General features: G+C 37.0%; 1 protein-coding gene across 1 annotated transcript in view; it reads left to right on the forward strand.

Moving 5' to 3' along the window:
• Nucleotides 1–26,598, forward strand: part of Ltn1 (E3 ubiquitin-protein ligase listerin) — a 359,867-nt gene that overhangs the window by 81,064 nt on the left and 252,205 nt on the right. The window contains exon 8 of the mRNA XM_090403432.1: nt 25,020–25,204. Within this exon, the coding sequence (XP_090259558.1) occupies nt 25,020–25,204 (185 nt within the window). The remainder of the gene's footprint in view (nt 1–25,019; nt 25,205–26,598) is intronic.

Below are 26,598 nucleotides of genomic sequence, written 5' to 3' on the forward strand. Positions count from 1 at the left end.
TTTAGAAATGTTTTGAGAAAATTTGGAAAAAAAATACAGTGGTTAGTACCTGCTAGATTTCTGTTCAGGATGCTGACTAGCCATCACTAACACCATGTTGTTACTTAATATGCACAAATTAACATGAAGAGAAGATGCAAGAAAAGTAGTGTTATTGACCATGTTATTGTGAATAGTTATATTGTTGCACTGGTTCAGGATATAAGAGTATGCAGAGGATTTGAACTAAATGATCACTATTTAGTTTGGAGCAGAATAAAAATAAATTTCATATTGAAAAGAAAAATATGTACAAAAGTTTTAAAATAATCCAAGTTGAGCAGCTTTCAGAGGTGAATTGTTGGCTCAAAAATATACAAAAAAAAAAAAAAAAAATCAAGATAAATAGCTTGAAAGTGAAAACCAAATGTTGGAGACTGAAGAAAACAATGATTAATTCAGCCACAATTGATTTAAACCTGTGACCTATTGGTTGGAGCCAGATAGCCCCCACTCAGTCATCCAAACTGGCTCTGTTAAAAAATAATGAGTTAATGTTGTTAATAGAAAAAAAAAATCCTTGCTATAAGACAAATTAAATTGTTAGCGGCCATGAAATAGTCCATGTACAACAATTTTGATTATGAAGGAAGGTGATACACTGGGAGGCATAGGGCTAACCATCTTATCCTTGTGTATGGTTGTGGTTAAATGAATAGAAAACCCTCAACACCACAAAGTAAAAGAGGGAAGAAGAAGAACAAGAAGAAGGAAGGTGATGCTTCATCCTGTAAAGGGCCAGACCTGGTGGTCCACTGATTAAGTTGTCATATTAGTAAGGCAAACGTTTCTGAGATACTCTTATGAGCCCATCTGGCCCATCATCTCCTATTTGAAATTCATTTGCAACAAATACTTATTACCCTTTGTTGGCACGCTATAATAGGCTGTTGGTTGTCTTCGGGAGACAGTATATCTATTCCTGTATGTGTGACTTCAAATAGGAGATGATGGTCCAGATGGGCTCATAAGAGTATCTCAGAAACTTTTGCCTTACTAATCATCATCATCATCATCATCAAATTCCTGCCATGTACCCTCAAGGGGTGTACAGGATATGACAGTACTACATGAAAAAATTACATCATTACTAACTTCCTATCTACAATTTTCCTCCAATTCAGTCTGTCACTTGTCAAGACTCCAACATTATCAGATCTTATATTTCTATCGTCTAAGGCACTTTGTACCGTATCAATCCACCTATATCTTGGTCTTCCTCTGGGTCGTTTTCCTGCCAACCTGGCAGAGAACACTTGTTTTGCTAATCTTTCCTCTCCCATTCTATTTAAGTGACCATACCATCTGAGATTAGCTCTGCTAACGCATTCCTGGATGCTGACAATGTCAAGTTCTTTCCTAATATCCTCATTTTTAATATGATATTGCCATTGATGCCATCTGTTCACGCCTCTAATCTTTCTCAGGACTCTCATATCTGCGGTTTCTAGTCTTAGGTCAAGTGTTTTACTTCTGACCCAGCTCTCAGATCCATAAGTTAAAATTGGTTTGAACACAGTCTTGTATACAGCTAATTTAGTGTTCCGACTAATTTCTTTCTTATTCAATATGAATTTATTCAATTGACTTCCCACGATACCAGCTTTGCTGATTCTGTTGTCTATTTCTATATTTAGTTTACCATCTTCAGTAAAAATTGTGCCTAAGTAGCTGAAATGTTTTACTTGTTCCACAGGTTCTCCATTCACAACACAGTTGACATTTTCAATGATTCTGCCTATTTTCATTGTCTTTGTCTTTTTATTGCTGACCTTCATACCATATCTATTACAACAGCTATTCAATTTAGTCAGAGAATCTTGCAGACTTGTAGCGGATTTATTTAGAAGTATAACATCATCCGCATAAAGCAAAGAGCTGACATTAACATCTCCAATTTTGATATCAGGTTTAATACCACATTCCTTCATAATGTGATCCATATAGATAATGAATAACAGAGGGGATAATGTACATCCTTGTCTCACACCAGATTTAACATTAAACCATCTTCCTGTACTTCCTTCAATTCTAACTGCTGACTCACAACTCAAATAAAGACTAAGTATTGCTTCATATAATGCCCCATTGACACCATATAACTGCAGCGTATTGAATAGCTTCTCTCTTGGCACCTTGTCATATGCCTTTTCCAAATCGACAAAACTTAAATACAGATCTTTGTTATATTCCCATGCTTTCTCGACTATTTGTCGTAAAGTGAAGATCTGATCCTGACAGCCTCTATTTGGCCTGAATCCAGCTTGTTCTTCACCAAGCTTTTCTTCCACAATTCTTCTCAACCGTTTCTCAAGTATACTTGCATAGATCTTGCCAGGAACACTCAGTAGGGAAATACCTCTGTAATTCTCACATTCAGTTTTATTTCCCTTTTTATATATGGGTACTATGAGAGCTCTACTCCAATCATCGGGAATTCGTCCCTCTGTCCAGGCTTTCTGAACTATGCAGTGCAGCCACTGTAAGACTCTTATACCACCATATTTCAGCATTTCTGGTCGAATATCATCTACTCCTGCTGCCTTTCCACATTTCAAGCCTTTGATGGCTTTTTCTACTTCAAGTATGGATATGTATTCCTGACTGCATGCCTGGTCAGTGTTTTTTATCACTGTGCTGTCATCACTGCTTGTTTCATTTAGCAGTTTTTCAAAGTAATTACTCCATACTTCAAGGATATCTTTTTCTCCTGTTTTCATTTCACCTTTATCATCTCTAATTCCTTTTACAGCACTCTTTCCTCCATTCCTAAGCTTCTTCAACAACCTCCAGAATATTTTGCCACCTTCTTGATATTTATTTTCTATATTCTTGCCAAAGTCCTCCCATGACTTTTGTTTAGCTAGTTTTACACACTGTTTAGCTTTCTTACATTTGTCTCTGTATTCTGTAAGAGTAAAAGCTGACTTATTTGCCAGGAACTTTTGATATGCTTTCTTCTTTTCCTTCACTGCCTCTTTAACTTCCTGTGTCCACCAGGGAGTTCTGATTTTTTTATCTTAGCACACAACCTCACCACATGCCTCTCTGGCAGAATCAATCAATGTTTCCTTCAGAGTTTGCCACCGAATCTCCAAGGTTTGATTCCTGTTCTCAAACTCTTTCATTTTCTTTTCAATAATATTTCTGTATTTTAGTCTACAGTTTACATCTGAGAGCTGCTCAACTTTTATTCGCTTTAAAACTTTCTTACATGTTATTCTTTTCAATATGAAATTCAATTTTATCCTGCTCAAGACTAAATAGTGATCACTTCCAATTTCAAATCCTCTGTACACTCTGGTGTCCTGCACCAGGGAGAAAACATCACTATCAACAATAACATAGTCAATGAGACTTTTCTTATTCCTAGCCTCTTCTCTCCATGTGAATTTGTGTACATTTTTATGTTGGAACATGGTGTTAGTAATAACCAGTCCATGTCCTGAGCAGAAATCCAACAGATATTTGCCATTATTATTAGCTTTGCTCTTTTCTCCAAATTTTCCCAAAATATTTTTGTATGTCTCACAATCATTTCCTACTCTACTATTTAGATCCCCAACAAGGACCAACTTTTCCTTTTTCATTGTGTCAGTTGCTTTTTCTAAAGCCTCAAAAAATTCCTCCACTTCTACCTTAGTAGAACCTTCTGTGGGACCATAGGCACAAATAAGTCTCATTGTCCAGTTCCCCATTCTCATATTTGCCCACATTACTCTACTTGAGACTGACTGCCATTCAAGAAGATTAGCCTCGTATTTTGTGTTGAATACTATGGCTACTCCGACCAAATTGTATTCTTATTGGTTAAACCAAAATAAAAAATGATGGTACAACATGACAAAATTTTCCTTGCCTTACTAATGTACAACTTAAACTGTTTTTGGGTGTACTGAGAATGGTGTAATAAACAGAGAATCATGATATAACGATTAACATGCTGAATGCTGAAATATGTAGGTCTATTTTTTGTTATATTTTTAACAAATTTTACTCTTTGCTTATAGTGAAAGAATACAATTTAAAATTATAACATAAAAAATTACTGTATACAGTACTGTAATAGATAATTAACATGAGTGTAGTGTTTCTCTGTACTTAACAATAAAATAATCATCTGGAAACATGGAGCAATTTTTTCAAAGCTGCTGCTTTATTAATTGGGCGATTCATTAGAGGAGGAAAGAAAGGCTAGTTCATCAATGACAAATTCTTCAAAATTGAATTCAAATTCTGGCAAAGCATTCATTTAGGTTCAACTTCAGGGAGTGAAGTGAAACAGCAGAAGTGGGCTTTCAAAATTATGTACATTATACCCAACTTAATCTGTATGGTTTGCATTTTCTTTTCTGCATAAATTTCTCTGTAGCAAACAATTGCAGCTTGAATCATTCTACTTAGATAAATCTCTCCATGTTCGGATCCATTTCCTCAAGCAACTGAATTGCCTTATTAGGTAATAGTATATTATATGGCCTCTGCCTATAGAACTAATTTGTTCTATGGGCATCTCAACCAATTTTTTCACTAAACTTTTTAGGGCTCTCCTTCTCGTTTGTTATCCCCCCCCACACACACACACTTTATTCTGCAACTTTCTATGTTTCTAGCTCTATAAGGTCTTCATCTGAGACTTCATCTTCCACAGCTGCCAGCAATTGCTCCAGTTTTTCATTGTCAACCTATAATTCTTTAGCTAGCAGCACTATCTTGTCATCATTTTCTTAGACCTTTGTCTTTATCAAATCCTGTGAATGCATGATCATGTATTTTCAGCAGCCAAACATTATTCATACACAGTTAATGGGATAAAAATCCCTTATTGTTTTTTCAGCCAGTAAGCGAAACAACGATCGAAATTTCGCCAGAAAAAAAATAGCCGTTTGGCTTTTCATCTTAATTATTCATACACTTTGCTGTCACCTTACTCCATGCTACATCTACATTCTTTGTACAATGCAAGATATATTCCTTTCAAAAATCTGAGGGTTTTTCTCATCCTGACTAGCAGCAACAGACTAAGTAAAATGAATGTCTTGAAGACACGAATAACACCCTGGTCCATGGCTTGCAGGAGTGAGATGGCATTCAGTGATCATGCTAGTTTACTGTTTCATATAAATTCTCTTGCTTTATGTTGAAGAAATTGGAACAAAAACTGTGAAACTGAAATGAAAGTAAATAATTTTCTGACTGTTAATTATTTACAAGCTAACATTTCACCAGCTCAAAGCATAATCAAAGACACTTTAATACATAGTAAAGCAGGGAATGAAAGGACCTTCAGTACAAAAAACAATCGTGCACAGAGGGCAGCATTCATGCTCTTCATTGTAATCTTCTGTTATTAATCCTGATAGGAAGATAGGGCAGTGTGCCAAAATCTATGAAAGATCACACAATCAGTTCTGTTGCAGTTAACTGGTTTTGTAAAACTTATGCTACTTCCACAAACAGTCTCTGATTTAAACTGAGATTTGTGATGTGGCATGCTTTAATTCCACCTGATGCCTTGAATGAAGGAAAGAATCCAAGCTACTTAAAAAAATATAAATGTAAATAATTTCAGTCTGCAAATATCCATGTGCATGCCAGATTCAGGCAGTTTTCATACCAGAAACTTTGACCTGAATGCAATAGCTATGGAAATTTGAACATAGAAATACAAGTTAAATTCTCTTATTCCATGTAGATTTAACTTGCACCCCACCATACCAGCTTTGTTTACTGTATTTATCAATTTCAATTGGTGGAGTGGTGGAGACTGAGAGTTGTAGAGTAGGTGCCCTCCCTCAATGAGTCTTTGGACTACCTGTAGGTGTTATGTAATAATAATAATAATTTGCCATCTTCACGAAACAAATGTACCTAAATTGCTGAAATACAAAACTCATCATAGTTCAGTTAGTATCAGTGGAGCATTTTGGTTGAAAAAAAACCTGGGTTTGAAATCCATCTACGATGCAAGGAACCTTTTGTTGATCTTTTCAACTGAACCCAGTCTTGTTGTAGCCTTTTTCTTCCCCAAAAACTCAGTTTTTCATCCCACAAAAACAGGCAAACTAGCCAGAAGCCTACACACAATTTACAGACATAGCAGATGATGCATATATACCCTATAATAAATAGCAAGAAGAAGCTTATAAGGTCAGTTACTTGGCAATGAAAGGCCAATGAGCCTAACATGAAAAGGAACAGGGCCTCCAATGAGAATACAGCTCAAGTTTTCCATATTTCTTCTATTTGAATAGTATTTCTTTTTATTGCTGATTTTCATACCCAACTCATTGCAGCAGTTGCAATATAATATAAGAATACTGAAGATATGACTGGATTTACAGTCGTGTCTTCAGTAAAGAGCTGAATATTTGTTTTTTCGTTCATCAATTTGCTAATATGTACCCTCAATAGGTGTTCAAGTTACTATGAAGTATTACATGATAAAGTTTATATTATTATTAATCTTCTATCCACAATTGTCCTCCAAATTTGTCAATTATTTGTCAGCACTCTAATATTGTTGTAAAATTTTTATTCTTATTTTTTACTTATTTTATTTTAGTTTACTTATATTCATTTATTTTATCTTCACTTGATCTTACTTTTCTTTACTTTATTCATTCAATTCAAATTCACCATGTTTAGGCCATCTCTATTTAGACTAAAACATAAGCCTCAAAGTTAATCCTTTCGTGACCTATTTCTGTTTCCACCCCCTGCTATTAGACAAACTTAGTGATAATTGTTAGTCTAATGTGGGCAGTCTCCCACTCACGCACAAAGTCAAATTAGGAAATTTTTTTTTTTTAGACTGTGCCACCTAATTTGATTGGATATTGTTAGAAAGATGAGGTGAGAAAAAACAGGAAATATTCACAAAACATATATACTAATTCTCAAATTTGCAAGTCGTGACTATTTGATGAGCCTGCAGGTTCGCAATTTTTATTTTTAGAGATAGTGCATTAGCTAAGGAAAACAAACCAGGTAATTACAAAAATACAACATTTATTTTTTCTACTAAGATAATAATTACGAAGAACATAAGTTACTGAGAAGTTAAACCACACAACCATTAAACACACATTAAAATGTAAAATTCATGCAATAAAGCTCACAGTGTATTTAACACTAAGTTACTTTATAAGGAAGTTTCTTGTGACATTGCTATACAAAATTTGTGCACTGTGATCACAAGTAACATAAACTCATCCTTTAAATGTAGCAACTTAATCTTGTTTAGCTACATACACTCCTTATTAGCACTATTCCCTGTCTTTCAATTAAACACACATTCGATATCCAACCACGTAATTAAACATATTATTCTCCCACAACACGTTTGATTTAGAAACCACCTGTTTACAACACTTAGGCAACACACACAATTCCGATACACACTTTAACAAAATTATAAAAGTAGTTGCTTACTCACATAAACCAAGCGTGAACTGTCCCAAAACTTTTACAGCAAACCACCCAGGATTTGACCATTTCTTTGCTGGAAAATTTCCTCTTGCTGATAGCGCTTTCTCTGGTGGTAGATTTATAGAACCTGCTTTATCACGCTACTGCTGACATAGGAAGTTCTCAGATCGAACACTATCGACCCTCTACGGCCTGGGGAACGGCCAGTTATAGGAATACGGCTGGATACTAGGAAACGGCCGACAACGGGAACACATCAGCACCTGTGAAAGAGTGGCCGACGATCACAGGAACACAGACCGATGACTGCAGGGAAAAGATTTGACAACGACCAGAGAAAAGGTGAGCCAAAATGGAGGCAAAAAGGAGAGGGCATAAAAACCTACAAGCTCCTTATATACTATACTTATTCCTATGTTCTCGTGGTCTGCTTTTCCAGGATGAGCCTATAGGGTATCATGTCAATGCTGCCCGTTTCATTAACAACATTTAGCTTCACGACTTTTGGCAGATATTTGTCATTGCTAATCTCTACCAAGCTTTGCAATTAAATCTGTTTATATGCACTTTTACAGCAATTCTCATCATCACCATCATCATCAAATTCCTGCCATGTACCTTCAAGGGGTGTACAGGATATGATACTACTACATAAAAAAATTTACATCATTACTAACTTCCTATCTACAATTTTCCTCCAAATCAGTCTGTTACTTGTCAAGACTCCAACATCATCAGATCTTATATTTCTATCGTCTAAGGCACTTTATACCGTATCAATCCACCTATATCTTGGTCTTCCGCTGGGTCGTTTTCCTGCCAACCTGGCAGAGAACACTTGTTTTGCTAATCTTTCTTCGCCCATTCTGTATAAGTGACCATACCACCTGAGATTAGCTCTGCTAACGCATTCCTAGATGCTGACAATGTCAAGTTCTTTCCTAATATCCTCGTTTTTAATATGATATTGCCATTGATGCCATCTGTTCACGCCTCTAATCTTTCTCAGGACTCTCATATCTGCGGTCTCTAGTCTTTGGTCAAGTGTTTTACTTCTGAACCAGGTCTCAGATCCATAAGTTAAAACTGGTTTGAACACTGTCTTGTTATACAGCTAATTTAGTGTTCTGACTAATTTCTCTCTTATTCCATATGAATTTATTCAATCGACTTCCCACCATACCAGCTTTGCTGATTCTGTTATCTATTTCTATATTTAATTTACCATCTTCACTAAAAATCGTACCTAAGTAGCTGAATTGCTTTACATGTTCCACAGGTTCTCCATTCACAACACAGTTAACATTTTCAATGATTCTGCCTATTTTCATTGTCTTTGTCTTTTTATTGCTAACCTTCATACCATATCTATTACAACAGTTATTCAATTTAGTCAGAGAATCCTGCAGAATTGTAGCGGATTTATTTAGAAGTATAACATCATCCACATAAAGCAAAGAGCTGACATTAACATCTCCAATTTTGATATCATGTTTAATACCACTTTCCTTCATAATGTGATCCATATAGATAATGAATAACAGAGGGGATAATGTACATCCTTGTCTCACACCAGATTTAGCATTGAACCATCTTCCTGTAATTCTGTCAATTCTAACTGCTGACTTACAACTCAAATAAAGACTAAGTATTGCTTGATATAATGCCCCATTGATACCATATATCTGTAGCATATTGAATAGCTTCTCTCTTGGCACCTTGTCATATGCCTTTTCCAAATCGACAAAACTTAAATACAGATCTTTGTTATATTCCCATGCTTTCTCGACTATTTGTCGTAAAGTGAAGATCTGATCCTGATGGCCTCTATTTGGCCTGAATCCAGGTTGTTCTTCACCAAGCTTTTCTTCCACAATTCTTCTCAACCGTTTCTCAAGTATACTTGCATAGATCTTGCCAGGAACACTCAGTAGGGAAATACCTCTGTAATTCTGACATTCAGTTTTATTTCCCTTTTTATATATGAGTACTTCTAATTAATTTTAATTTCCCTTTTTATATATGAGTAATTCTGATATTCAGTTTTATTTCCCTTTTTATATATAAGAGTTCTTCTCCAATCATCGGGAATTTGACCCTCTGTCGAGGCTTTCTGAACTATGCAGTGCAGCGACTGTAAGACTTATACCACCATACTTCAGCATTTCTGGTCGAATATCATCTACTTCTGCTGCCTTTCCACATTTCAAGCCTTTGATGGCTTTTTCTACTTCAAGTATGGATATGTATTCCTGACTGCATGCCTGGTCAGTGGTTTTTACCACTGTGCTGTCATCACTGCTTGTTTCATTTAGCAGTTTTTCAAAATAATTACTCCATACTTCAAGGATATCTTTTTCTCCCGCTTTCACGTTACCGTTATCATCTCTAACTCCTTTTACAGCACTCTTTCCTCCATTCCTGAGCTTCTTCAACAACCTCCAGAATATTTTGCCACGTTCTTGATATTTATTTTCTATATTCTTGCCAAAGTCCTCCCATGTATTCTCTAAGAGTACAAGCTGACTTATATGCCAGGAACTTTTGATATGCTTTCTTCTTTTCCTTCACTGCCTCTTTAACTTCCTGTGTCCACCATGGAGTTCTAATTTTTCTAACCTTGCAGACAACTTCACCACATGCCTCTCTAGCTGAATCAATCAGGGTGTTCTTTATGGCTTGCCACTGAATCTCTAGGGTTTGATTCCTGTTCTCAAACTCTTTCAATTTTTCTTCAATAATCTTTTGTGTATTTTGGTCTACAGTTCACATCTGAGATCTGATCAACTTTTATTCGCGTTAAAACTTTCTTACATGATATTCTTTTCAATATGAAATTCAATTTTATCCTACTCAAGACTAAATAGTGATCAGTTCCAATTTCAAATCCTCTGTACACTCTGGTGTCCTGCACCAGGGAGAAAACATCACTATCAACAATAACATAGTCAATGAGACTTTTCTTATTCCTTGCCTCTTCTCTCCATGTGAATTTGTGCCCATTTTTATGTTGGAACATGGTGTTAGTAATAACCAGTCCATGTCCTGAGCAGAAATCCAACAGATATTTGCCATTATTATTAGCTTTGCTCTTTTCTCCAAATTTTCCCAAAATATTTTTGTATGTCTCGCAATCATTTCCTACTCTGCTATTTAGATCCCCAACAAGGACCAACTTTTTTTTCTTTATTGTGTCAGTTGCTTTTTCTAAAGCCTCAAAAAATTCCTCCACTTCTACCTTAGTAGAACTTTCTGTGGGGCCATAGGCACAAATAAGTCTCATTGTCCAGTTCCCCATTCTCATATTTGCCTACATTACTCTACTTGAGACTGACTGCCATTCAAGAAGATTAGCCTCGTATTTTGTGTTGAATACTATGGCTACTCCTTTTCCTTGATTGTCATTGCCTGAATATAACATTTTGTATTTATTGCTCAGAAAGATCTTACCAGTTTTTATCTTTTTTTGTTTCAGTCACCTCTATTATGTCGATCTGGTACTTATCTAATTCCTCAGCTAGCTCCATTTCTTTGCCATTCAGGCTCTTTATGTTGATAGTACCGAACTTTAACTCTGGTGATGTTGAGTTAGGGTGTGTTTTCAGATTTGTTCCAGTAGCTGACTTTTCGCTGTTTCCCCTGGTTCCCTGGCGAAAACGGGGGGAGGGGGGCTTGTTTAACCTGGCGACACCCCAGCCGGAATGAAATTTTGGTTTAACCAATAAGAATACAATTTGGTCGGCTAAATCTCAAATTGCCAGCCCATCCTCGTTCGTTTAGTATCCAAGTAGATACCCAACAGGGTGCACCACGAGAAGGTGAGGATTGGACATTAGGTCAGAAGCCCTGGTCGGTTCTCCGCATTCCTTTAAAGGCTATGTGGAGGTCACCTCTCAGTTATACAGCTTTGACCCTTAAGCACCCCATGTATTACTTTAATTTCAAAATCTTCATACATTTTTTTATTTATTCTTATTATTTTTTCTGGGAGTCCATAATGTCTAAGTTATTTCCATAGGGAAGATCTGTTTATACTGTCAAAAGCTTGTTCAAAATCGCTAAAATTTAAATATATGCTTGGCTGCCATTCCAATGATTGTTCTATGATAATTCGTAAAGTAGCAATGTGGTCGGTGGTATTGGCTCTAAATCCTGCCTGTTCTGGTCTTAGTTGTTTTTCTATTTCTATTTTGATTCTTGCTAGTATTTTACTTATAACACTCAGCAATGTTATCCCTCTCCAATTTTTGCATTCAAATAAGTTCCCTTTTTTGGGTAATTTAACCAGTAATCCAGTATTCCATTCCTTAGGCCACTCTTCTTTCTCCATATCTCATTTAGTAAGAGAGATAATATCTCTGCTATATGTTTTGGATTTGATTTTAGTATATCACCTGGTATGTTGTCTGCTCCTGGAACTTTACGTGTTTTGATCTGGATTATTGCTTTTGTAATTTCTATATTTGTTATTTTGTTCAAAATTATATCTAATGATGCATTTTGTTCATTTAATTCTAGGCTCTGGTCACCATCGGTTATTTCTTGAAATTTCTCGGAAAAGAAGTCCACCCATCTATTTATCTGTTCTTTTTCATTTAATAATATTTTTCCTTCTTTATTGTATATAGGAACTATCCATTTGTTTCTTTTTCCACTTAATTTCCTTGTAATATCATACAACTTTCTAGTATCATTTATATATCCATCATCCTCTGCCTCTTGTGCTAGATTCTCTAAGTATTTTCTTTTATCATTTCTTGCACTTTTTATTTCTTTGTTAATTGCTCTATATCTTTCTGCTTGTTCTTTTTCAATATTTTGGCCAATCTGTAACAGTTTCTCTTTTATTCTATCTCTCTCCTCTATTTTTAATTTGGTATTTTCTGATATCCATTCTTTGTCTGTATTAGTTTGAAATCCCAATATCTTTTCTGATGTGCTTATTAGTATGTCTTTAATCTTAGTCCATTTCCCCCTGTATATTATTTCCTTCTCTTTTTTCGAGTTTATCCCATTTATCCTGTAGAGTTGTTATAAATTTATTTCTAAACTCTTTGTTTATGAGTTTTTCAATTCTAAACCTCTTCCTATTGTGCACTGTTTGTTTATTTTTAAATATTTTTACTTTTATGTTAGCTGTTAGGAGAAAGTGAATTGAATATGCCTCGGCTCCTCTTTTAACTCTGACATCCAGGAGTGATTTCCTTCAATTCCTTGATATAAGTACATGGTCTATTTGGTTCTTTGTCTTTCTATCTGGTGCTATCCATGTCCACTTATGTATTTTTTATGTTGGAAGAGACTCCCTCCTATTATAAGATTGAGAGAGAGGACTTGAAAGTATTGTTAAAGGTAGCGAAAGAAAAGTGTGACAGAGTTAGAATGGTGAGTCTGTTGCCGCGGTATGACAGAGAGGAGTTTAGAAGGAGGGCCATAATCGCAAATGACATTATGCGCAGGTTATGCAGACGGTGTGGTGTGGAATTCGTGGACGTGTGGAATGAGTTTGATGGGCGAAAGGACTTATACAAGATGGATGGCCTGCATTTGAATGGACTTGGTGTGCGAAGACTGGAAAAAGTGTTGCTGAATGAAGTGAAAATGGATGTGCAGAACCAGGGAAACTAGAACTACCAAGGATGGGGGGGGGGAGTGGATATGCAGACATCAGTGAGACAGTTAAGTGTAAAAATGTATATAATGTACCTGAGCCAGCACTAAGGACAAAAAATGGGAACGGGACATTTAGAATAACGCATCAAGATAGGGGTGGGACAAAGGGATCATTGCATTTCATGTATACTAATGCCAGGATTATTAGGAACAAGAAAGAAGAATTTTTGGCCTTGACTGGCTCTTCCTGGCCACAGGTTATTGGCATTAGTGAAACATGGCTGATGAAAGATGATATAGTTAGTGGGATAGAATGTGTGGGTTATAGTGTGTTTAGGAGGGACAGAGAGAATAAAATGGGGGGAGGGGTGTTATTGATGATAGCTGATAGACTGCAACCAAGGAGAATTGAAGTTGTATTGCAGGATAGTGAAAGGAGCTCATTTGAGGCTATTTGGTGTGAGATTGAGACTGGCAGAATAAAATATACAGTCGGGTGCTGCTATAGACCAGGTGATGGAATAGATGGTGGAGATAGTATGCATAAACAAATTGATGAAATGAGTGGAAGGAGGGTAATTATTATGGGGGATTTTAATTATGGTAACATTGATTGGAAGGAGGAGAGGACACATGTGAGGAAGGAAATGGATTTTATTCAATTATTAAGGGATAAGTATCTGAGACAGCATGTAATTGAAAATACTAGGAGTGTGAGAGTGCTTGACCCGGTAATAGCATCTCACAATTTGACTGTAATGAATATGACCATGTTGCCACCTATTGGCGAGAGTGATTAAGACAGGGTATATGTGGAATTACCGTGCTGGCAAGTATGACAAGCTTAGGAGATTGTTTGGATCAGTACCATGGCATGTACAACTGCAAGGGCTGGACGTCGATAGAGCATGGGAAGTGGTCAAGGAGCATTTACAGGAGGTTATGGCTGATTGTATACCTAGGGTCCGAATAGTAAAACAAGTAGGGATGAATAACACCATTAAGCTTGAGCTGCAAAAAAAGAAACAACTGTGGAGGGAATTTAAAGAAAGGGGTGACCTGCAGGCACATGAACGGTATAAAGTGCAGGCCAGAAGGGTAACGAGTGTGGTAAAAACAGCAAAAGCCGATTATGAAAGGAAACTAGTTATGCAAGCAAAAGAGAATCCTAAACAGTTCTTTCAATATGCTGCAAGCAAGAAAAAAACTGTACATGGCAAAATGATTTTAAGGAATGAAGATGGTAAGGAGGTCACTGAACCAGTCGATATAGTGGAGTTACTGAGTGCGCACTTTGCAAAAGTGTATCATCCAGGTGGTGACATTGAAAAAATGAAGGAGCCATTAGTTTATACGGGAATTGTGATGAATGAAGTGGAGGTGAATAGTCTATTACAGAACCTTAATGTGAATACATCTGTGGGATTGGATGGTATACCAGCATGGGTCTTGCGTGAAGCGGCTAAGGAATTATCAGTGTCCTTGACCATGTTGTTTAATCTGAGTCTAGGGTCTGGTTTAGTCCCGAAGGCGTGGAAAGAGGGGAAAATAGTTTCACTGCATAAAGGAGGATCCAAGACTATGGTTGCAAATTACCGACTGATCAGCATATCAGGAGTTGTTGTCAAGGTCTTGGAGAAAGTAGTGAAGAGAAAAATACAGGAATGGATTGATGAAAATGAGATACTGTACAGGGGACAGCATGGCTTTGTAAAGGGTAGATCATGCCTGAGTAACTTGCTCAAGTTTTATAACAAGGTGACGGCTGAACTGGATAAGGGAAATGGGTTTACAGTGATACTGCTGGACCTGGCAAAGGCGTTTGACAGGATACCACATGGAATTCTAATCCGTAAACTACAACATATGGGAATGGATATAGGGTTGGTGAGATGGATAGGTGGGTGGTTGATGGAGAGATATCAAAGAGTGGTTTATTCAGGAGTGGAGTCCAAAAGACTGCGTGTGACTAGTGGGGTGCCGCAGGGTTCTGTTCTTGGACCACTGCTGTTTAATCTGTTCATTAACGATATAGGGAAAGATCTAAGTGGAACAGTTCATTTGTTTGCTGATGATGCAAAGTTGGAGAGGATGATAGTGAAGGCAGAAGATGTCAAAGTCTTTCATGATGACTTAGATAGATTGGATGTTTGAAGTTTATTTTTTCACTTGGTTAGAGTATAATAAAATTAGTTTAATCCTTTATCCAAGTGTGAGCAAACAAAGTTTGCGCCTGAAGTATCTTCAGGACTAGGGTAAAGTGATACAACACCAGGGCAACTCGTTGCAAAGGTGGAGAAAGCTACCAACACTCCTAACTCAGTATCTCCTATATAATGCAAAACACATCTCCTTGCGGATATGTCTAATGTTATGCATTAAAGGAAGGGCCACTACCCAGACTAGTTTCGACCTTTATTGAGGTCTCTTCAGTGGGAGCCAGGCCCTAGTGGAAATACCAGGCAGAAGCATTAGCAGGTCATCTCTACCTATAGGAGTTGCCAAATGGTGTGCCACCCTTTTTTAATAAATTACTCTGGATTTAGAGAAAGATGTTTGAAGTTTATTTTTTCACTTGGTTAGAGTATAATAAAATTAGTTTAATCCTTTATCCAAGTGTGAGCAAACAAAGTTTGCGCCTGAAGTATCTTCAGGACTAGGGTAAAGTGATACAACACCAGGGCAACTCGTTGCAAAGGTGGAGAAAGCTACCAACACTCCTAACTCAGTATCTCCTATAATGCAAAACACATCTCCTTGCGGATATGTCTAATGTTATGCATTAAAGGAAGGGCCACTACCCAGACTAGTTTCGACCTTTATTGAGGTCTCTTCAGTGGGCCAAGTGAAAAAATAAACTTCAAACATCTTTCTCTAAATCCAGAGTAATTTATTAAAAAAGGGTGGCACACCATTTGGCAACTCCTATAGGTAGAGATGACCTGCTAATGCATCTGCCTGGTATTTCCACTAGGGCCTGGCTCCCACTGAAGAGACCTGTTTGCAGCGGCCCCGAGAGAAAGCTCCACGTTCCAGTCCTTCTTCAAACCTGTTCCAGCGGATTCCAGCAACAGTTTAGGTGAACTGAAAAGAGAGCTCCGATTGAAGTCGTGCCTTGGTAAGATTCTTTTGTTCTTTTTTGTGTTTTTTTTTTTAGGCCTATACACAGCATTCTGCTACTTTATAGGAAAGGAATAGACTATCCTTGGAAAGTCTTCTTCCTTTCTTTGTTTAAGTAATGTCTTCGGTTTTGCCGAGGGTAAGAACCCTCGGGTTCGAAATTGATGCTAATATTGAGAAGCGGACGTTTGCGACGACTATAATTAACTATGTTGGGGCCGACAACATTTCTGGCTTTACCCCTTACGGGGGGGGAAGGTTTCAAGTTGTATGTACTAACGTTGCAACTAGAGAAAAATTACTGACAGGAGTCGAGTGCCAGGGAAAATTTTTTCATCCTTTTGTGGTAGGAAGTCTTTCCAAAAGTGTAAGAATAGATCGCTTCCCACTAGAATATCTCGAAGAAGACACTGACATCATAACTAAATGTCTTCTCGAAATGGGGAGCCGTGCGTGATATAAAAATTGGCACGGACGCTGACTTCCCTCAGTGGAAGTCAGGCGAAGTCACCTTTTCCATCATGATGAAGGCAGAAACTCCGAATTTCGTCAAGATAGGATCGGCCAGGGTAATGGTCAGCTACCCTGGCGTAAAGCGACAGTGTTTTAAGTGCGGTGCCCTCGCGCATCTCGGGGCTCAGTGCCCGAAAATGAAATGCAGGAACTGCCTGACAGCGGGCCATACATTGCAGAATTGCCAGTCGGCCTGCTTAAAATGTGGTAACACAGACCATAAAGTGGACACCTGTCCAAGTAGAAACCATGCAGAAAGAGTGGGAGGTACTATTACACCCAACACTGCAACACCGGAAAACAATATCAGTGGCATGGAGCAGAACGACTTCCCAACCCTGGAGGCTGCACATGAAAGGGCAGCAACAAAGAATCATACCGCCACATCGCAAAAGGAAGTAACAGAGAAACCGACAGACAAAATTGTAGAAGCAGCCAGGAAAGACACAAAGCATGAGGAGCCAGCCAACGACCAAACCACCACCACAGAAAATAAACAGAAACACCAGCAGGAAGGTCCTATCATGGTAGTTGAAGAAATAACAGAAGAAGAAACAGTAGAAATGGAAATTCATAGCGAAGAAACCACACAAAAAAGGCCAGGCAGCCCTGAAGAAGGGAATGTAAAAAAACCAAAACCAGGGAGTCCGGGCATAGCTGAACCTGGAAAGGTAATAGCAGAACCCACAAAGTACCCTTATGCAAAAGCCAATGCGACAATACTACATCTACTAAAAGACTTCCCCGAGGAAGAGAAGGCTTTACGAAATGGTATAGAAGCATTCGGGGATATCCTACTTATCCTCACAGGGAAAAATGGGCCTAAAGTGGTAAGCGCAGAGTGGAACGATATGTTTGTTGAAGACATAGACGAAATCACTCCAGAACAAATCGAAGAATTTATTGATGCAAAGGATGACGCAGGAGCAGCATTGTACAGAGGCCTAGGAATGTTAAACTACTCCCGCGGAGAAAAGTTAGCAGATCACATCCTCAAAACCCACAACAACAGAAAGCAGGAGGATGTAAGCCTTGCTTAACAGGCAGACAAGTCAGTAGATTCGTCGTACTGAGCGACCAGACTCGGGGGGGGGGGAATCCCCTTTTTCTCTTTCCATTTCACATTAGAATTTTTGTTATGAAAAGGTATTTGTCTATTCCACAGGAGGGGGTACCCTGAGAACCTGGGCTGCGAAGGCCTACATCGAGGCGGTGCAGCTCTTTGTGAGCTGCATCACTCAGGCCAGGCTCTTCCCCCGCTCTTCTGGTCATTCAGTTTGAAATTCTGAAATTCACCTAGTTTCTTATTTCTTTGGTTCTGTCTTACAAATTGTTATATGTACGTTTTAATGTTATTTACCAGTTTCCTTTTTCATGTGTTGCTTCTTTCATTTGTTTTTCCCCCGCTTTCCTCGGGCGGTCATCTGAAGAGGTGACCGACCGAGGAAAGCTGAAAAGAACGGATGGAGGGAGATAATGTCGGAGATCTGCTTGGTGCTGACATTTAAGTCAGGCCAAGTAGATCGACTGAGGCCTCCTTTAACTATCTACTACTATCCACTCTACCTTTCTCCTCCTCTCTCACTATCAAGCTGACTCTCAGCACAACTTTTTTAAATCTAAAGAGGCCAGTGATGAAAGGCATGAACTCCCATTCGACCTCAATAAAGGTCGAAACTAGTCTGGGTAGTGGCCCTTCCTTTAATGCATAACATTAGACATATCCGCAAGGAGATGTGTTTTGCATTATAGGAGATACTGAGTTAGGAGTGTTGGTAGCTTTCTTCACCTTTGCAACGAGTTGCCCTGGTGTTGTATCACTTTACCCTAGTCCTGAAGATACTTCAGGCGCAAACTTTGTTTGCTCACACTTGGATAAAGGATTAAACTAATTTTATTATAGATAGATTGGAGTTCTGGGCTAAGGAGAATGGATGTGACAAATTTAATGTGACAAAATGTAAGGTTATGCATTTTGGGGTGAAAAGATTAGCAGCAGTATACCACATGGGTGGAACTGTACTCCAAGAGATTGATGAGGCCAGAGACTTGGGAGTGTTGGTGGATAGGGAGATGAAGTTTAGGGGGCACATTGCGAAAGTAGCTAAATCAGCTCATCAACTCACTTGGTTGTTGAAAAATACCTTAACGAGCAGAGACAAGCAAGTTATTGTACTTCTGTACCGAGCCTTGATAAGACCTCATCTTGACTACTGTGCCCAGATTTGGTCACCTCGGTTCCTTCTTGATGGGGAGGAGGTGGAGAGGATCCAGAGACGAGTGACTAAGATGATAGCAGGTGTATGGAATGAACCATATGAGAACAGGTTGAAGATTTGTGGGTTGCAGAAACTGGTTGATAGGTGGAAAAGGGGAGATATGATTGAGACATTCAAATTGCTAAAAGGATTCTATAAGATTAATTCAGAGGATATTTTTGAGATCAGGACTGGTGGTGGAAGAACTAGGGGACACCTATGGAAGCTGGGCAAGAGTGTGGTTAGCAGTGGTGTTAGAGCTGGGTTCTTTACTTTTAGAGTGGTAAATGAGTGGAATAAGCTGCCAGAGTCTGTTGTGGGTGCTATGACAGTGAGCGAGTTCAAGGCAAGGTATGATAGATACTGTGAGAATGTCGTATAGTTGTGTGGACATGATGTTTAGGGCCTCCCTTGATGAGTCTAAGGACTCCCTGGAGTAGCCCGATAATAATAATAATAATAATAATTATAAGAAACTGATTGAACATACAAAAGTCTATAAGTGACTCTCCATTTTCATTTATTCCTCCTTCTGCATACTTTCCCATAACATTTTCTTTATTAGTATTATCATTTCCAACCTTAGCACTAAAGTCTCCAATTATAAGTTGCATATCTTTTTTATTTGTTGTTTCTATACTTCCCTGCAGCACGTTATAAAAATTATTCTTTTCTTCCTGGATCACATCATTTGTTGGTGCATGTATAGCAGTTATTGTGATGTTCTGCTTGCCGGCTTTAAATCTAGCGTTTAGTATTCTTTCAGATATTGGGTTCGATTCCATTAGTGCACCATGAGCTTTCTTTGTCATCATTAGTGCAACTCCCTTTGTGTGGTCATTTGTATTTTGGTTCCCAGAGTAGATTAAGTAGTGAGCAGAGTTTAATCTGATTTTTCCAGTTCCTATCCATCTCGTTTCACTTAATCCCATTATTTCTAATCTGTATTTTTCTGGGACTCTCAAGACTTGGTATGTCTTCCCAGTTTCAGACATGGCTCTAACATTCCAACATCCCTGTCTAAGCTTGTCTTTTGGTAAGATGTCTGTCACTTTCTTCTGCATCTCTGCTTTCACAGACGTGCCTCATGTTCGTGGTAGTTCGTATTCTATTTTCTTCATCCGGTATCACATTTTGGAAGGTTTCAGTTTGCATTGCAAAAATTTTTTTCTGAGACTGGGTTTGCTAGCCCTGCACTCAACCCTCCCAATTTATCCAGGCTTGGGACTGGTATGTCAAGTTTTCACTAAACATGGCTGGGTTAGTGGGACAACATACGTTCTTTCCATTCCTATGGGAACTTTTGTGAGTGAAGATCAAATTATACAACTAGCTAAAGTGCCAAATTAATTTAGTGAACATTTCTTTAACATATGTGCTGATATCTCATCTGTTCTTATTGCTGATTTTTTGCAGTTTTATGCAGAATCTCTAGAACTTACTTCTCATGCACCTCATTTTCTTCATCCTGTGTAGTGGTAGTATTGTTCCTGATGTTGCATATACCAGGTTGATATATCTTAAGAAAAGTGAACTCTCAGAACAGTGACAACTGCTTCAGACAGAAGTTTCACATATCTCATTACTTCTTTTACTTGCAATAATGATAAAATTCTTTTGGGTTGCCTTTAGTCTACATGTCCAGTGTGTTTTCATACTCCGCTTTCTGTACAATAATTTTAACTTTTCTGGTTTACTTTTTATAACTCCTATCATCCTTGTTTTCTGTTATTCCAGATCATCTTATGAGCTTCTTACTTAATATAATAATTGTTTGTATAGCATTATAAAAATGCACATCCATTTTACTCCTGCATTATTTTTCTTAGACACCAAGATACCGCATCATTAAGGCAACTTTTTACTTCTTGGTAGGTCACTTTTTGAGGATTTCTTAGGAGTAAGTGTAGACAAGAAGGGTGATTAGTATGGTCAAAAAGACCATACTAAATCAGATTTTGAGAGAGCTAATCTTCTCTGATTAGCCAAGCAGGTCACGGTAAATCCAAAAGGTTTTTTTTTTTTTTTTTTGCTATGCAGTGAGTAAGAGAAATGATTATGGAAGGATAACTTTAATCAATGCTGATGCTAGGAAGGTGACAGAAGCAGAAGAAATAAGTGTTACTGAGTGATCACTTCATAAGGGTGTATTATCTGGTGGAGATTTTAAACTTGATGATGTGACAGACTGATGTGAAAATTGAGGTAGATGAACTGGAGGTGCTTAGCATATTGGAAAATATCAATATGACTACAGCAGCCAGAAAGGTGGCATGTAGGCCCATGTGCTACATGCATGTGCAAGAGAATTGGCAATTCTCCTGACAAAATTGTTGAATCCAAGTCTCAGCTAGGCCCGGTTGGCGTGTGCAATATACATAGGCACCGCAGAAGAAAAGGCACCTAAAAGATGTCAAAAAATATGAGATAAGTGTTTAAACGAACAACAAATGGTACAGAATGGTATATATAATTATGAATGTACGTCATCTTCCGTTCGGGCCCCTTCAGATCTTCCCAGAAACGAACAAATAAATTCTGAAATTGTATCCTGGACCCGATTATATCACTATAATTTTTGATTAAAATTTACGAAAATATATCTAAAATAGTTCTTTATTTTTTGATGTATCATAAATCAACTTATGATTAATTGTTGAGTTCTGTGTAAAAAAAATTTGTATAAGCAGGACTAATCCATAGGTAACATTATACTGTAAAGCAGTTTTCATTTGTTTTTCATTTCCTGTTCGTTTTATTCACACTTTATTCAAAAAATTTTTTGGAAAGGCGCTGAACATTAATCGCACAATCTGCACACACAAGAAAAATACTAGGTGCTGGTGCTGGTCTCAGCTTATGGCAAGATTTCAAGGATGTGGAAAGAAGCAAAGATTCCATTAAATAAAGATAACCCCCAAGACAGAAATAGCAAATTACAGGCCAATTAGTATATCAGGAGTGGTTGTTCGATAGGAACATGACACCCTTATGGTGGACAAGCACATTTATTTAAATCCTGCAGATATTCTGCAGGATTTAAATAAATTGGAATTATGGGCCAAGGATAATAGTTGTTGATTTAATTTTGTAAAATGTAAGGTTATGCACTTCCGGTTGAGAAGATTGCATGCTATTCATATCACATTGTTAATGGATTGCAGGAAATTAATGAGGCTAGTGATTTGGCATTAATGGTGGACAGAAAGTTGATGTTCAGGGGGCATATTGCAAAAGTTGGCAAAATAGCTCAAAGAATTACTTGGATGTTAAAAAAACACATTGACAAGTAATGATATGGAGGTTATTATCCCTCTTTATACAGCTATAATTTGGCTACATCTTGATTACTGTGCACAGATTTATCACTTGGGTTTCTTGGGATCCAGAAACAAGTGAGTTAGCTGGTCTGGTTGGCCGAGTGGTTAGCATCTCCAACCAAACGGCTGTGGGTTTGAATCCCATCATGGGCATGGATGTTTGTGATTTTCTGTGAAAATACTAGTAGTTGGCGGTGGATGGCTTTGGTGTAGATGATGAAGGTAGTTTCGGTTGGTGGAGACGGAGAGTTGTAAAGTAGGTGCCCTCCCTCGATGAGTCTTTGGACTCCCTGGAGGTGTTATGTAATAATAATAATAATAATACAGGTATTCCTTGCTTAACACGGGATTTGATTAACGTGGCAAAATTAATTCCGGCAATCCTTTGCTATACGCAGCAAGAGTTTTGATTAACGCCCTTTAAATTTACCATGCATGATGACGTCATTCCTTCCATGCAGCCATGCTTCCCAGAGCCTGAATGCCAGCCGTTATTTCATTGCTAGCATTAAGAGTGGGTGTATTACAAGCCGCAGTTGTTCTGCTGTATGTATTTACAAATTATGTTCTTCATAAATTTTACAGCCCATTAATCATGTCAAAGAATGAGAGCAATCCCACAACCAGGTCATTAAGTGAAAAAAAGAAGAGGAATGTAATTACCTTAGATACAAAACTTGATATAATTAAAAGATTTAAATGGTGAAAGTAAAAGTAAGATCAGAAGCGAATTTGGTTTTAACGAGTCTACAATATGGACTATTTTATCCATAGCTGATGCGTATTGTGAGCAAGGTAAAGTTGCATCTGCAAGTATGCAATGCACACATAACTGGAGTGCTATAATGGTTGAAATGGCAGATCTATTGATTATTTGGCTGGAAGACTGCAATCAAAAGAGAATTCCAATTAGTGCCTCTAATATCACAGCCAAAGCTCTAAGCCGGTTTTTACTTAAAGAGACTAAATATAAAGAAGACAATTCAAAATTCGCAGCTAGCAAAGGCTGGCTTGAAATTTTTAAATCTAGGGCTGGACTAAAGAATGTGAAAATAACAGGTGAGCTGCAAGTGCTGATAAAGATGCTGCATCCACATTTCCTGCTGAGCTGCAGAAAACTATCGAAGAAAATGATTACGATTACTGCCAAATTTTTCAGTGTAGATGAAACTGGCCTCTATTGGAGGCCAGTTTCATCAGTTTGATATAAAAGTTCTAGAAAATTCCATCTAGAACTTTTATATCAAAAAAAGAAGCAGCGCAGCCTGACTATAAAGTATCAAAAGATCGCTTAACTGTTATGCTTGGAAGGAATGCTAATGGAGATTTTAAATTGAAGCCGCTGCTTGTCTATCAAACTCAGAACCCAAGGACTTTAAAAGGATGTAACAAGAACTCTTTACCTGTAATTTGACAGGCAAATCAGAAGGCTTGGGTTACCCAAAGTCTATTAGAAGATTGGTTTAAGTCTTATATTTGCCTGGCAGTTGAAGCTTATTGCAAGAGAAATAACTTAGCTTTCAAAACTCTTTTGCTTTTAGATAATGCACCTGGTCATCCAAATTCTCTTAATGATCTGTGTGAGAATGTGAAAGTTTTATTTTCCCCACCGAATGCGACATCATTGCTACATCCTATGGACATGGGCATCATTGTAACTTTAAAAGCCTATTTTCTTAAAAAGACATTTCCAAAGGCAGTAGAAACAACAACAGGAGAAAATCCGATTAGCTCCAACATATTTGGAAAAAATTTAACATTAAACATGCAATTGAAAACATTCATGACTCGTGGGAGCAAGTGTCTTCTAACTGCATGAAAGCTGTTTGGAAAAACCTTTTGCCGGAATGCGATAATGACTTAGGTTGTTTTCAAAATCCTGTGAACAACATGGTCGAAGAAATCGTTGCAATTGGCGAAGACCTTGGTTTTGATGGTATTGATGCAGAAGATGTTAAAAAATTATTGGATTCAAATTCAAAAGATTTCAGTGACAACGATCTTCTTGAAATTGAATAACAATGCACATATGAAGACAACGAACAAATAGGATGTGAAGATGAGGTTCCAAAGGAGATAACAGTCAAAGAACTGGATGGAATATTTTGCAGTTTAGAATTGCTTAAGCAGCAAGTAATGGATATGGATCCAGATGTTAATCGAAGAATGCTTGTTTGCTGAGGTCTGGAGAGTCATTTTGCTTATCGTAGAATTTATGCCGATAAGAAAAAAACTAAAACTGTTCAAACGACTCTTGATAACTTCTTTTGATAAAAAAAAATTGCAGTAACTAATGTAGGTACAAGTATTTATTAAACATTTACTTTGCATTCATTTTTTATCTTTCCTAAAAGAGTACATATAAAACGAACTATTAGTACAGTACTCGATCATGGACAAATTGTACTTTTTACCATTGATTATTATATTTGATTAACACCAATTTGATATACGCGTTAACATCGAGGGATTAATTAACCGGATTGATCGAGCGATACCTATAATAATAATGAAGTGACTATGCAGACATCAAAATTTTAGTTTTGCTATAATAAAACCTCAATTATCTCTGTTAATCCTTTCACTTTGTATTGGTATTTCTGCCTTACGCAGGTTTAAATGCCATTTTTGCATTTTGATTTATTGTAATTTCAGAATATGTTTTGAATAAACTAGAGAAATTTTAAATTAATTTCATTATTTATATTGACATCTAATATTTTAGGATTGTTGGCAGAACATAAGTGTGAAAAAAGCAGTTTTACCACAGCTGTGGACCCTTTTAAGAGAAGGTGGCAGGGGGAATGCTGCAATTTTATATCCAAATTTACTACCTCTGTTGAGTAAAATACCTGAAGATCTAGAAGACAATATTTTTTATGAAGATTTTTTTAATAATATGAGACAAGGGTAAGATATGTCATTGTTCAAAATTAATTTAAAAGATCATTGTGGATATTATTAGATAACTAATTTTCCAAATGAATGTATACAAAAAAGTTTAATTATATTTATGTTTATTAATAACATCATATTCTAATTTTCAAATTTATGATAAAATATAATTTTAGATGCATTTCACAAGGGATACACTTAATGCAACTTTTAGCATTGTTTTAGTATAGAAATGTATACACAATTAAATATTATTGATCACTTAAATGTCAGATATTTCAGAAAGAATAACTCCATCCATCTGAAACTGGACAGTAGGCTAGTTTAAAAGAAGATAAGAATGCATAATAATTGGCTAGCTGTTCAAGGCAGTTTCTTACATGCCAGAGAAGATATAACAGAAAAGAATCTGTTCAGCAGTACAGGAAATAATGAAGCTTAACACATGAATGTTTATGTTAAAATAATTACAGGTAACCCTCGTATAACGCGGTACTTTTACAACGTGGCCTACAAATTATAATAACCCTTGTTCAACGCCGTACTTATACCCTTTAGCGTTTCATGTTTTTCACCGTGTGACTTGAAAATCAAATTTTATCTTTGTTAAATTTGCATTTGCCCGTATCGCACATGTAGTTATAAGTAGTGAATTTATATTAGGGGAAATACCCTTTAGTACACATGTACATCAATTGTTTACCGTATAAAGTGTTTATTGTTTAAAATTGCCTTCATTTTTGCCAGAAAAGCACATTAAAATCATAAGTGTGTTAATCTTAAGCTGAGCACTTTATTTTCTGGTGAGTTACATAATTAATATGTAATGCATTTTTATGTAAATAATTTATTTTTATAGTAACCACAAAGGTAACTGCAACGAAAGGGGAAAAAAAAACCAACATTGAAAATTCATTTCTGTCGAAGAAAAAATTAAAATTATGGATCGGTTGAAAAATGGAGAAAAACTAGAAGTTGTTGCAAGGACTTTGAATTTAAATGAATCCACAATTCGAACAATGAAACAAGATGAACATAAAAAATCCGAGAACGTGTTTATTTGCTGGGTCAATGATAAGTGCAAAACGCGTTACTCGTGTATGCGATATTCTAATCGGAAAAATGGGAAAATCTCTAATGATTTGGATAGAAGATTGCACTCAAAATAAAATTCCTTTGGATCGAAATCTTATTAAACAAAAAGCTCTCAAAGTTTATAAACATTTATAATGCAGAGCAGGTGTGCAATGCAGATGAATCTGGGTAATATTGGAAAATAAATGCCAAAATGCACCTACAACATTTTGAAAAATGAAAGATCAGCTTCTGGATTCAAAATTTCCAAAGATAGAATTACTCTACAGTTTTTGTAGTAATGCATCAGGTGATTACATGACAAACCAGTGTTT

This window comes from Typopeltis vanoorti, chromosome 14 (assembly GCF_054136105.1).
Source record: "Typopeltis vanoorti isolate ZY-2024b chromosome 14, IOZ_Tvanoo_1.0, whole genome shotgun sequence".
NCBI lineage: Eukaryota > Metazoa > Arthropoda > Arachnida > Uropygi > Thelyphonidae > Typopeltis > Typopeltis vanoorti.